Source organism: Carcharodon carcharias, chromosome 3 (assembly GCF_017639515.1).
Source record: "Carcharodon carcharias isolate sCarCar2 chromosome 3, sCarCar2.pri, whole genome shotgun sequence".
Classification (NCBI taxonomy): domain Eukaryota; kingdom Metazoa; phylum Chordata; class Chondrichthyes; order Lamniformes; family Lamnidae; genus Carcharodon; species Carcharodon carcharias.
The window spans coordinates 47455573-47468607 of NC_054469.1; the positions used below are offsets into that span (position 1 = coordinate 47455573).

A 13035-nucleotide genomic window follows, 5' to 3' on the forward strand; every position below is an offset into this window, starting at 1 on the left:
ATGTGTTGATGTCAGGCCGCATGCCCGACATTTTACATGTCACTGAGCAGGGCCCACGCCTGCTCGCCGACCCGAAGATTCTGGCCAATGAAACATCTCAAGGCACTTCACAGGAGCATTATAAAACAAAGTATGACACTCACCTACATAAGGAGATATTAGGTCAGATGATCAAAAGCTTGATCAAAGATAGATTTTAATGGGTGTCTTAAAGAGGGAAAGGGAGGTAGTGAAATGCAGAAGTGTTGGGAGGGAATTCCAGAGCTTGGGACCTAAGCAACCTGAAGGCATGGCCACCAATTAAAATTAAGTGATTAAAATTTGGAATGCACAAGAGGCCAGAATTAGAGGAGCGCAGATATCTCAAAAGGTTATGGGGATGGAGGAGATTACAGGGATAGGGAGGGGCAAGGCCATGGAGAGATTTGTAAAAAATTGATGAGAATTTTAAAATCAAGATCTTGCTTGACCAGGAGCCGGTGTAGGTCACAAGCACAGGAGTGATAGGGAAATGGGACTTGTTGTGACAGGGACAGCAAAGTTTTGAAAGATCTCAAGTTTATGGAGGGTAGAATGTGGGAGACCAGCCAGGAGTGTATTGCATTAGTCAAGTCTAGAGGCAGAAAAGACATGAATGAGGGTTTCAGCAGCACATCAGCTGAGATGGGGGCAAAGTCAGGTGAAGTTATGGAGGTGGAAATAGACAGTCTTCAGTGATGGTGCAAATATAAGGTCAGAAGCTCATTGCAGGATCAAATGTGACACCAAGATTGCAAACAGACCGGCTTAACCTCAGATTGTTGCCAGGGAAATGGATAGAGTCTGTCGAAGGGTCATGAGGACTCGAAACGTCAACTCTTTTCTTCTCCGCCGATGCTGCCAGACCTGCTGAGTTTTTCCAGGTAATTCTGTTTTTGTTTTGGATTTCCAGCATCCGCAGTTTTTTTGTTTTTATAAATGGATAGAGTCAGTAGCTAGGGAACAAAGGTTGGGCAGGTGTCTGAAACAATGGTTTCAGTCTTCCCAGTATTTAATTGGAGGAAATTTCTGCATATCTAGTATTGGATTTCAGATAAGCAGTCTGATAATCTAGCAGGAACAGTTGAGCGAGGTAGTGGTGATGTTGAGCTGCATGTCATCAGTCTACATGCGTCTGTCCCTATAAATCTTTATCTAACTGGAACCAAATGATCCCCACTTCCCATAATCTGCAATGGGTACCCTGACCCCCCAGACTCCCCATACAAAATCATCCTTAAATTTTACTTCTCCCCATTTGTCAAGATTAGTCACATTTATACTTATGCGTGAACAAGATAGAAAACGTCGTGAGATGATACCACCGATCGTACAAATCTTCAGTGTGTCAGGTAATTAATAATTGTAGTAATTTAAGTATTCAGCTCAGAATCTGATTTAGAAATCCATGTCTTCAGTGGCTGGCCCTTGATTGGAGGATGACATCTACTCAGGTTTGCAGGTTCTGCCATGGATCTTCATGTGACTGAACAAGCCGATTTTCAACCTGCAGATCATTGGGCAGTGGGATCTGGAGTGCAGGTTTTGCTTCCTTTTCTTAACTTCCTGGTCACCACTCTGCCTCATCATTAAGACGTTGTGACTCAAAACATGTTGTAGCTTGATAGACAAGTTGTCATTGTTTTGAACAGTTGGTATCAAGCTCCTCCCAGTCATTACTGTCAATGCTGCTGCACTTCCAGGAGAACTTCAGAGTGTCTTTGAAGTGTTTCCTTTGTTTTTTCCCTGGAATGTTGACCATTTGAGAGTTGAGAACACTGGAGCTGGCAGGGAAGACACTTTTCGGCCATGCAGGTAGAGTGTCCAGTCTATTGTAGTTGATTCTGCAGGAGTTTTGTCTGAATGCTTGTGGAGCTGGCTTCAAGAAGGACACTATATCCTTCAACAGTCCTTCCATTGAATCTGATGGATGTGGCAGAGGCATTGCTGATGGAATTCATCCAGCGCTCATGAACACTAATACACAGCCCAGGTCTCACTGCAGTACAGGAGTGTGGTGATGACAACTGCTTTATACTCTGGGACTTCTGTTGATTTGCGGAGGTCTTTATTGTGAAATACTTGCTGCTGTAGTTTGTAGAAAGCTGAGCTGGCGCAGCTGATCTGGTGTTGGATCTCCTTGACAATAGTGGCCTTTTGAGGGAATTGGCTGCCAAGGTATGGTCTTCAAAGCTGGTGGGCTTTTGTTGATGTCACGACCCCATGCACTCATCCTACTTGGGAGGATAAAGACCCCCTCCCATCGGTCCTCCACCCACCCAATAACTTCAGGAACACGATAATACTAACTTTCTTTAAGAAAGAAGATAAATCATTCTGTGGAAACTATTGAGGTATTTCCCACTTATCCTTAGCAGGGAAAACACGCATCCTCTGGAATCACCAGCTTCCTGTGACTGAGAAAATCCTCCCAGAGACAGAGTGTGGCTCCAGACCTTCCAGAGGAACCTCTGACATGGCCTTTGTTGGCAGACAAATCCAAGAAAAATGTCAAGAAAAAGACCAGGAACTCTTCATTGCATTCACCGACCTGACCAAAGCATTTGGCTCAGTAAATTGTGAGACTCTGTGGATTGTGCTCCAGAGAGTTGGATATCCAACATTTGTAATAATCTAAGCGCCATAGTGAAATCTGCACATTCAGCTGAGATGATGTTCCTTGTCCAACCACACCAGGAAGGTATTGGTTGATTGGCTACTGACCTCCTCCTTGTAGCAGTTAATGCTAAGCTTATGCATAGCATTAGGAAAACTCCAGTGGTACATTAATTTATAATCAAATGAAAGAGCCTGGAATAACTGAGACCTTGACAGTTCTCTCAAGACAGAAAGACAATTCTGATTTTCTGTCCTTTTGGCCTCCTGTATTGGCAGATATTTTTTTGATGATCAAAGAACTAGCCAGCTAAACAAAGCTATTCCATAGTATGGAGATCTGTTCAAACAAAGCCGATCTTTTACTGGCGGTACACTGGCCTTTTGGGTCTCTCAGTGCCCACTAGCACCGCTTGATTTAAAATCCAGCCTCTGGAGACCAAACACGACATGAAAGAAAAAGCCATGGGGCTGGGAATGGGGTCCAGATGTCAGGCAATCAAGGAAGAATTTAACAAGTTTAAACATATATTTTGACAAGACTTGTGGAGCTACAATTTCTTATACTCCAGAGATAAGAATGTGGAGAGCTCCAGAATTCACACTAAAATTGTTTAAATTGTCAGGATCTTGTTACCCTGTGTTAAAAATGTGCATTATAGGAACATTGTCTCATTGGTGGGCCATGATAAAGTTTGATTTTAAGACTGGAATTCTGTCACTTTGGTCTACAGCAAAGAACATTTAATCAATTTAATTCACAGGAGTTATTCACCCTTCCATTCTACGCACAGAGAACCCATCAGATTTCTAAGTTTGAGAATACAGATGCATTAACACGAAACCTTCGCTAAAGAACAACATCCTAATTTAAAACTGATCACATTTCTATAGTATATACCTGGAAATGATTGTTGCCAATATTAGCCAGCGGGTGCTTAATGCATTCACATGACCTCCCTCTGTTTGCTGTTTTAACAGAGGCATTAACACTTGTAAAATAATCTGAGGCTCTAATGTGAATCATTAAGCAGATTAATCACAAATCCTTTTATTTGAATAAACTCAAGCCACCTGTAAACTCTTAACTTAAATGTAACTAATTGAAAGATAGTCTCAACTGAAATCTTCTGTGAAGTAATGAGTGAATTATTACCAAAATGTATCTTAAAAAGGTTTAAGAGGTATTGTTGCATACTCCTGGGTGTTAAAAGCTCAGAATCATTTTATTGTGTGAGAAAACACAATGGGGCAGATTTAATCAAATTTGAATTGTTTTCAAACACATCAATATGAAATTGTAAACAAAAACAATTACCTGGAAAAACTCAGCAGGTCTGGCAGCATCGGCGGAGAAGAGCAAAGTTGATGTTTCGAGTCCTCATGACCCTTCAACAAAACTGGTTCAGAACAAAACAGAACCAGTTCTGCTGAAGGTTCATGAGGACTCGAAACGTCAACTTTGCTCTTCTCCGCCGATGCTGCCAGACCTGCTGAGTTTTTCCAGGTAATTCTGTTTTTGTTTTGGATTTCCAGCATCCGCAGTTTTTTGTTTTTATCTAATATGAAATTGTAATTGTTTCAAACAATCCCTAGGCGTAGCAGTCTGCCATAAGGTACAGATGCCATTCTCTTTAAGTAAAGATCATGCTACCTACTGTGGAATATGAAGAGGGAGAGCTTCCAAGGGTCTTTGAAATGTTTTCTTTGTCCTCCCCTGGACCACTGGGTGATCCAGTTGTTGCGTTGAGGAGCTCAGGCATTGGATGCTTTGAGAAAACAGGACCTGCTGGGGAAGCTGTTTTTCAGCCATTTGGACATGGTGTCCAGTCCTTCAAAGCTGATTTTTCAGGGGCTTTGCCTGAGTGCTTGTAGAGCTAGAGAAGGACATTAGCATTCATCTGACAGTCCTCTCACTGAATCCACAGGATGCAACAGGGGCATTGCTGATGGAGTTTCTCTAGTGCTTTTATGTGTCACTGATACACAGTACAGGTCTCACTGCAGTACAGGAGTGTGGTGAAGACAAATGCTCTGTACACTAGGACTTTTGTTGTCTTGTAGAGGACTTTGCTGTCAAACACTCACTGCCTAGTTTATAAAAGGCTGAGCTGGTGCAGCTGATCTGTTGTTGGATCTCCTCATCAATGCTGGCCTTTCGAGAGAGGTGGCTGCCAAGGCATGAGGAGTGCTCAACATTTTCCAGAGTCTCTCCTTCAACATATAGAGGAGGTAGAATGTTTGGCTGACCAGGCGTGGGTTGATAAATGAGTTTTGTTTTGGCATCATTCAAGCACAGGCTGAGCTTCTTGTGTGCAGAATTGAAGAGATCAAAAGTGATTTGTAAATCTGGTGCAGAGTGGGCAACGACACCGCAGTCATCTGCAAACTGTAGATCACGGGCATCTATGGTGGTCAGTTTAGTTTTGACATGGAGGCAACTGAGGTTAAAGAGTTTCCGTCTAGATGGTATTTAATACTCACACCAGAGGGCATTTGATCTTTGATAATATGATAGGCACTGTCAGATAAATTATAAATAGTATGGGACCTATCACACAGCCTTGCTTGAACCTGGTGTGGATTTTTAAGGTGCCTATTTCAGATCTCCCACTCAAGACAGCTGCAGGTATATCACCATGAAGCAGTTGCAAGATTGTGATGAAGTTTCCTGGACATACAAATCCTTGGAGCACAATCCACAGAGCCTTGAGATTTACTGAGCTAGATGCTTTGATCAGGTCAATGAATGCAATGAAGAGTTCCTGATGTTGTTCTTGACATTTTTCTTGGATTGTCTGGCAACAAAGACAATGTCAGAGGTTTATCTGAAAGAAACTGTGTCACTGGGAGGATCCCCTCAGTCACAGGAAGTAGGTGATTCAGGGGAATGTGTGTCAGGATTTTCCCTGCTTTGGACAAGGGGGAACCTCGATAGTTTCCACAGCATGATCTATCTCCCTTCTTGAAGATAGTTAGAACTGTCTCATTCCTGATGTCTGTCTATTTGTGGGGGGGTGAGGGGAGTTCTTTTTCCTCCCAGATCCGTAAGATGAATGCATGGAGCACTGAAGTGAGCAAAAGCCAACCAGCTTTGAAGACCTCAGCCGGAATATCACCAGGGCCACAGGATTTGTTGTTTCCCATCCATTTGATTGCTTATTGCAACCCTCCCATCAATGGTGGTTCACCCTCGGGTTCTTGAACAGGGTACTGGGGGAATCGCTGGAGATTATCAGCTGCCACCGTGGATGCACAGTCGAGTTGTTTGAAAATGTTCTTACCAGCATTGACAGATGGCATTGTCACCCTTACGAAGGGAAACACCACCCTGTGAGTGAATGGGATTTTGTCCATTTTTCCTTGGTCTATAGATGTCCCTCGTGGCTTGAAAAAAGATTCGCATGACATGATGGTCAGCATATTGTTGGTCTCGGGCTTTCTCTTCTCACATCACTTCCTTTATCTCTCTGGTAGAAGCCTGGATACGACTTTGTTTAACATGGGGACCTTGGGGCTCCATCTTTGTCCACATGATCTCGATGGGTTGATGGTCAGATTTTGGGGATGTGTCGAACCCCGATGACCAGAACTATCTTGCTGCTACAGCCTTCTGTGAGAAGCACAGCCTCCTTTCACCTGTTCTGCTGGTGAGGACTCTATGGACTGCACTTTGTCCGGCACCTTGCTACCATGGGCGGCAAGGAGCTTCCAATGGCATTGCTCAAGGGGTCATCGGAGCGCACGAGCCTCTCCACCATGTCAAGGTGGCGATCCACGGAGGGTTTACCTCCTTCGCACTGTACTGAAATGTCGGTTGGATTACCAGCTCAAGTCCTGGAGTGGGTTTAATTCCACACAACCTACTGACCCGAAGGTGTCTAACTGAGCCAAGCTATAAAATCTGGCCAACTGATATGTTGTTTTTTCCAAAAATAGCCTGACTTAACTTCTATCTCTGCTCATTCTGTAGTAATTTTTTATCCTCATTCCATGTGTGGTAGTTTAGTGAAGTGGTTCTCCTAATATTCAGCAACCAGTGAACAATTTTCATTCAATTCAAATCAAGGTCAGGATTTATTGTCCATCCCTAGTTGCCCTGAGAAAGTCATGGTGAGTAGTTTTCACATGTTAATGTGGGACTGGGATCACATGTTGGCCAGAGCAGGTAAGGATAGCAAGTTCATGTCCCTAAAAGGATATTTGTCGCATTTTTACAACAACCTTAACAGCTTTGAATTAATTTTTCAATCTGAATTCATATTCTCAAACTGCTGTATTGGGATTTGAACTCAAATTCCAGACCCTGGTACTGGTATGAGTCCATAAATTAGCCACTATGCTACCCTGCCCCAATAGTTAATGCTCTCTATAATTCAGCATAATAAGGCCCACTACAGTGAGTGATTTTAAAAGCAAAATACTGAGGATGCTGGGAACCTGAAATAAAAACAGAAAGTGCGGAAATACTTGTTAAGTCTGGCAGCATCAGTGGAAAGAGAAATAGAGTTAATGTTTCGAGTCAAATACAGAGTATTTCCAGCATTTTCAGTGAAAGGTTTTATTCGATATTCATTGTGGAGCAAAATAATAGCAGTTAGATACAGACTCAATTCATGGGTCTGTGGTTGGTAGTGAAATAATGTACTCCCTTGGGATGCGCACTTATTAATTCTTTAGACATTTCTTCAATGTTTGGCCTTTTTGTGGTTGCTTTGGGTTGGGAAGATCAATTTTAATTTTTTCTTCCTGTTGTTACATTCTGAGTATTATCACCATATAACTCAAACAAAAGTTAGCATGGAAAATTAGCAATCTTAGTGGCATCATTGTGCAGGTGTTATGTATATGTCACCAGTGATGACATTTCATGATTATAGTTATTTTAACAACATCATGATCAGGATTTTTCAGATGGCAGGTTTCCCTTCCCACCATCTGAGGATTCGGTGGCAAATCCAGTGACGTCAATACTGTCTGCCCCGCAGCCATTTTATGCTTCAATGAACGTTAGTTGACTGAGGGTGAGACTTCTGTCCCTCACTTGGCGGGGGGAGGGGGGGCGGTTGGGGGGGGGCGGAGTCCCACCTCAGGGAGTTGATGGTCAATCTGATTGGCTGGCAGCTCTCTAGTCCCAGAAGCTGCAATGGACAGGACTGGGACTACAAGCAGCCCCCAGAGTCCAAGCCTCGGGAGTCCAGGGCCAGATAAGATTGGGGACCTCAGGGTGGAGAGGGGAGATGAGGGCAGAGGGATGTGGGAGTGTTGGTGGAAAGGTCAGGGCAGGAGGAAGCACCCTCTGGGGCCAGTCCTTTTGTGGGAGGGTGACTGATCTTAAAAGGAGGCTGCTGATGGACAGACTCCACCACCTTACAAACCCGATGCCAGGGGAACGTAAAATTCTACCTCATCAACTGGAGAGTTTCCTTATCAGGAAAAGACAGACGATTCATTGGTCTAACTTCTAATAAAAAGGACTTGCACACTGTCAATGTGACTGTGACCAAATTAAAGCAGCAGCTCACTACTCCAGTATCAGTAACAGCTGTACAGAGAAGTAGAAGTAAACCAGTTGACTGGTTGGAGTTTCCTGCATGTCTCCGCAGGAACACAATTAGCTATAAATAGAGATCTTTATCCAGCCTGGGATTTGAGTTCCGCCACAGCTGATAAAGCTTCAAGATAGTGGACAATATATCCTGAAGTAATCCCACTTCGACAACACACTAAAGACATGGAAAATGTTGAGAATCCTCAGTACTGATTATACTAAGAAACTATTTTAGTCCTAAACACCATTCTTCTCTCTGGAGACCAAAATTCAAAATAGGTTTTAGTGATGTCTGATAAAGATCTAATTTCTTACTGCTGACTGTTAAATACCTCGAACAAAAGAAAAGATCCATCTGCCTCAGGGTAGACTTCAATAGATATCAGTCCACGATGCTACATTGCAGTAAGAGCTGAGATTCGTTTGGACTGAAAAATTGAAATTATCAGAGTTGTGTCGTGCATTGAAGGGCGTTCTTCTTAGGCCCAGTTTGAGCAGCAGTGGGAGTGTCTTTTATAATCACAGCACCTCACAGAATAGGCAGCAATAATTCATACTGGCAGCAAGTTAAAATTAAAATATTTTCTAAATTTTTCCTTTCCCTGAGTTTTCTCTCATTTTTGTTCCTTCTCTCCTAAATACGGTAAATTTAAGATAACAATTTTAGCGCCAGCTGAGGCTCAGTTAGTTGTGCTGTTGACTCTTGAGTCACAAGGTTCTTGGTGCAAGTCCTACTCCAGAGACTTAAACACAGAAATCAAAGCTGACACGCCAGTGCGGTACTGAGGGAAAGCTGCACTGTCAAAGGTACAGCCTTTTGGATGAAATGTTAAACCGAAGCTTTGTTTGCCTTCTTAGGTGGTCATAAAAGATCCCATGATGCTATTTTGAAGACGAGCAGCAGTTATTTTCCACTGTCCTGGTAATTACCCAGAAGCATGAGGAGCCTGTAGTTCTCCAGTAGTTTTGTCCATGGTAACACACTTCAGCCAATCATAATCAACTTACCAACCAATCAGCGCCCCTTTTCTCCTATTGTATAAATTATTATGATCATTTAAAATTTGGCATTCTTGCGTTTGTCTTGATGAGTGCAAGATGAAAAGATGTAGCAACATGTCTCTCTTTTCAGCAATATTCAAGTTCTGTACAACAGACTTACTTTCTGCGAAATGCCTTGAATTAAACATTCCATGTCCCAGATTTTTGCCAAGTCAGGCCTATTTGGGAGGCATTTTAAAATGGCAGGTGGGGCCCAATTCTGGGATTCATGACCCCATTCTCATTTCTGGCAATTTTCACCAGCACAGAATAACGGTGCTGCTGCATGTCCGCATGCAGCACTCCTACCCTTGCCGGCTCATTAAATATTAAGCATAAATAAACATTGTTTACTGAGACATGCTTTAGCTATCCTTGGAACTCAGCCATTCATTCATAATGAAGTCATCTGGCAACTGTATCAACAAAAATGGGCTAAACTGATGGCCATTATGAATGCTTGGCTGAACTCCAAGAATGAAAAATCGGCTTGCCTCTGAACAAGCAGTGTTTATACAGCTGCAAAGGGAGAGGCAGATTTGTTTGACTGATACCTTGTAATAACCTGCTATTTCTTTGAAGAGTTTTTTCACTTGCTGTGCGTTTACACAGGATCAAGAGGTCTGAAGTGATAAAAGCATTTGACATTGATACTATGGCTGGGATTTTCTGGCCCTGTTGTGGTGGGTATGGCGAGCCAGCCAAAATTCCATTGATTTTGGTGGGACTGGAAGATCTCACCAGACCAGAAAATCCTGACCTATGAATGTTTGTGGTTGATTGACTCTTTTATGATGTTGTAAGCTGGGCAGTTTATTTCAAATGATCTTTTCAAAGCTTCTGTTCATTGTGTTAGTTTCAGGATTATTGTAAAGACTTGTCAAACTTCACAATGGTTCATTGCTTCTCTATATAGTGGATACTGAGAGAGTGGGTATGGAGGATGCATGGGGGCATTGAAGAGGCTGGAGGGATATGAAGGAGCAAGGGACATATGAGGGAGTATGTGGTGGGGGTTTGAAGGCGTGACATTCATCATTACAACTAGATCAATGTCCCAGTAAGTGGGGGCGGGCTTTCCAGCCTACTGGCCTCACCATCTGTCTGTCTCCATTGTCACCTTGGATCTGCGCCCAGAGGCTGCAGGCCTGACTCCATCCCACCCCACCTCCTCATGTGATGGGCAGGGGCCTCTTCATGGAGGTGACTTTTCGAATTAGGAATTTTGTTGACACCCGATACCCATCTTCTTCACGAACTTCCAGCTCCATGTGGATAAATGCATTGTATTGTGTAGTGCTGAGCTTTACAGACCAAAATATTGCTACAACCCTCATAGAGATTAATAACTTTACATGAAATAGTCAAACTTCCAATTAATAGCTAAAAGAATGACCTGAGAAGATTTCATATTTTAAAACTTTTATTGTAACAAATGAATAAAAAGACAGTATTGACTGAACCCTATTTTGCTTTGTAGGCAACTCATGCCTTGAACGACAGAAAGGAATGTCCCCTTTTTATAATTATCACACATTGCACTCTCCACAGAATTACAGTTTTTATAGCAAACAGTCCACAGTTGCTCCCAGCTTCCAGTGGGTTTGCAATTCCCTGTTTCGGCGAGTAGTAACTTTGAGTGACCACCTCCAAGAGCTTCCCTTACTTTTTGGAGAGTTTCCTAAGTCCACTACCAGCAATAAAGCCTTTCCTGATTATTATTCTCCTCTGGCCATGCTGGGACAAATGTCCTGGATTCCTTAGATGGCTGCAAGATGCGTCTCCTTGACCAGAGACTGTCTCCCTCCTACATCTGGCTGCAGTAGTTCGCAAAGCCAAGCAGCCTGTTGCCTCTGCTGACAACACCAAACCTGCTGTCTATCTGTGATATTCATTGATTTGTAGGACACCTGTAACCTGATATCAAAATAGGCTTCTTCTGCATTCTTCCCCGCGGCAATGTGAGACACATTAGCCTTGCATTCAGGTAGAAATACTGATTAGTTATTATGGAGCCCAATTCCCTTTTATCTTAGAAATAAATGGACAGTTTACAGCACAACTGTTTACAATCCAATACTTTCAATACCTTTCTTGGGAGACACAGAATCTGCCCGTTGTAAACTCAGAGGCAGCTGCCATTGACTCCAACCATGATCGCCTCACACCATCACCTCAGTAACACAATCTGGGCCTCCCTTTAATCTTTAACACTCAAACCACCCAGACTTACTGTCAAGCAGTCTTCAGAACAGGTCACATGACCCCCTTCATGATACCTTAAGACACAGTCGCAAAACATAACAATCTTCTCAACCTCATACATGTAACGATATCGCCAATATCCAACCCTACTCTGTGGTGAGTCATCTGATATCAGCCAAGGTGAATGATATGGGCACTGTAATTTGGCTTTCATGTAGGGAGGAGCAAAGACCACTGGGATTCTTGCTCTTGATTATAATCAAGTGATTGCTACTGGAAAGTACGAATGTTGGGTTGGACCAGGCTTGGCTGAAATGCTGTTCCACAGTCAGACGTCATACCCCAGAAGGTTGCTGGCACTCAAAGCAGCACCAGTGCCCTTGGAGCCATGCCCTTGACAGGAGCTATTGTGCATGAGAGCAAAGAAAATTTGAAGAATAAGCAACTTGCCTTACAAATACACTTGTGATTTTATGTTTGCAGATATTTCAAGGTAACAGCAATCCCAAAGATATCGTGATCAGGCAGTTTCCCCAGACAATCCTGACGCGATATGTTCGCATAAGACCACAGACATGGAAGGGTGGTGTTGCGCTTCGATTCGAACTATATGGATGCAAGATTACAGGTAAAAAATCAACTTGTGAGACAGCTAATTTGATAAATAGTTTGTTCACTCAGGTAAACTCACGAAGAGTTAACTGTTTTCTGCAACACCAACCATCTTTTTTTTAAACTTCATTTTTGGTCAGTTGGATATATGGTAAAGGGGGAAAAATGTTCACCATGTTTAAAAGCCCCTGAAACAAGTTACTGAGAAATCTAAAAAAAGAATTATACTCATTCTTGGAATGTGAATGTTGCTGGCAACATTGAACTCAATGTTGAGACCAGAAGGCTGCTTCCCTAAAGTGCTTAATCGGAAGATGAGGTGTTGTTCCTCGAGCTTGTGTTGAGCTTCAAGCAGTCCCACCAGTCTAAATGCAGGAGCCCACAGGACCAGATAGATGTGGGGTCTCACGGTGGGGTGGGAGGGGAGGTTTCAAAGGTGAGGGGGAAGGGGTTGTGGGTCGTGATGGCAAAGCCAGGTGGGGAAGAAGTATTGGGGAAGAGGGAGGCTGGGGAGGGGTGGGGGGGGGGGGTGGTGGAAATAAACCTTGGATGGGTGGGTTGGGCACCCTATCTGGAAATATTCCCCTCCCCTTTTTCTAACACCCAAAGAGGGTGATCTGCCAGGGTCCTTCCATCATGAGCTCCTCCCGTTAATCGAAACATTGCGGCCAGGTGAGAAGCAGCCCTTAAGTGGCCAATAATTAATAATTTCCCATTAACTGCATATATGCATTGTTTGATGTGCATCGTCAGAACAAGAACACTTCCAATCTAGCATTGTGCAGGAGGTTGTCAGATCCATAACGCGATGGCTAATTCTCAAGATCCGAAAAATCCTGCCTTTAAAGTTTTGCTTAGTCCAGTGCTAATTACATCATTTCCCCCTTGTTATGTGGTTAATTCCCAAGATCCAAACATGTCTGTTTCCCCCATTAGTCATGCTTTGAGAACCTGATTGAGATTTTCAATTTGTGCCTGATTACAAGCAGTTT

At 43.1% G+C, this 13035-nt stretch overlaps 1 protein-coding gene across 9 annotated transcripts in view; it reads left to right on the top strand.

The window, feature by feature from the left end:
- nrp1a (neuropilin 1a) overlaps positions 1-13035 on the top strand; it is a 204722-nt gene that overhangs the window by 122838 nt on the left and 68849 nt on the right. For all 9 annotated transcript variants that reach the window (XM_041183373.1, XM_041183372.1, XM_041183365.1 and 6 more), the window contains one exon: positions 11915-12059. In XM_041183373.1, coding sequence (XP_041039307.1) covers positions 11915-12059 — 145 coding nt within the window. The remainder of the gene's footprint in view (positions 1-11914; positions 12060-13035) is intronic.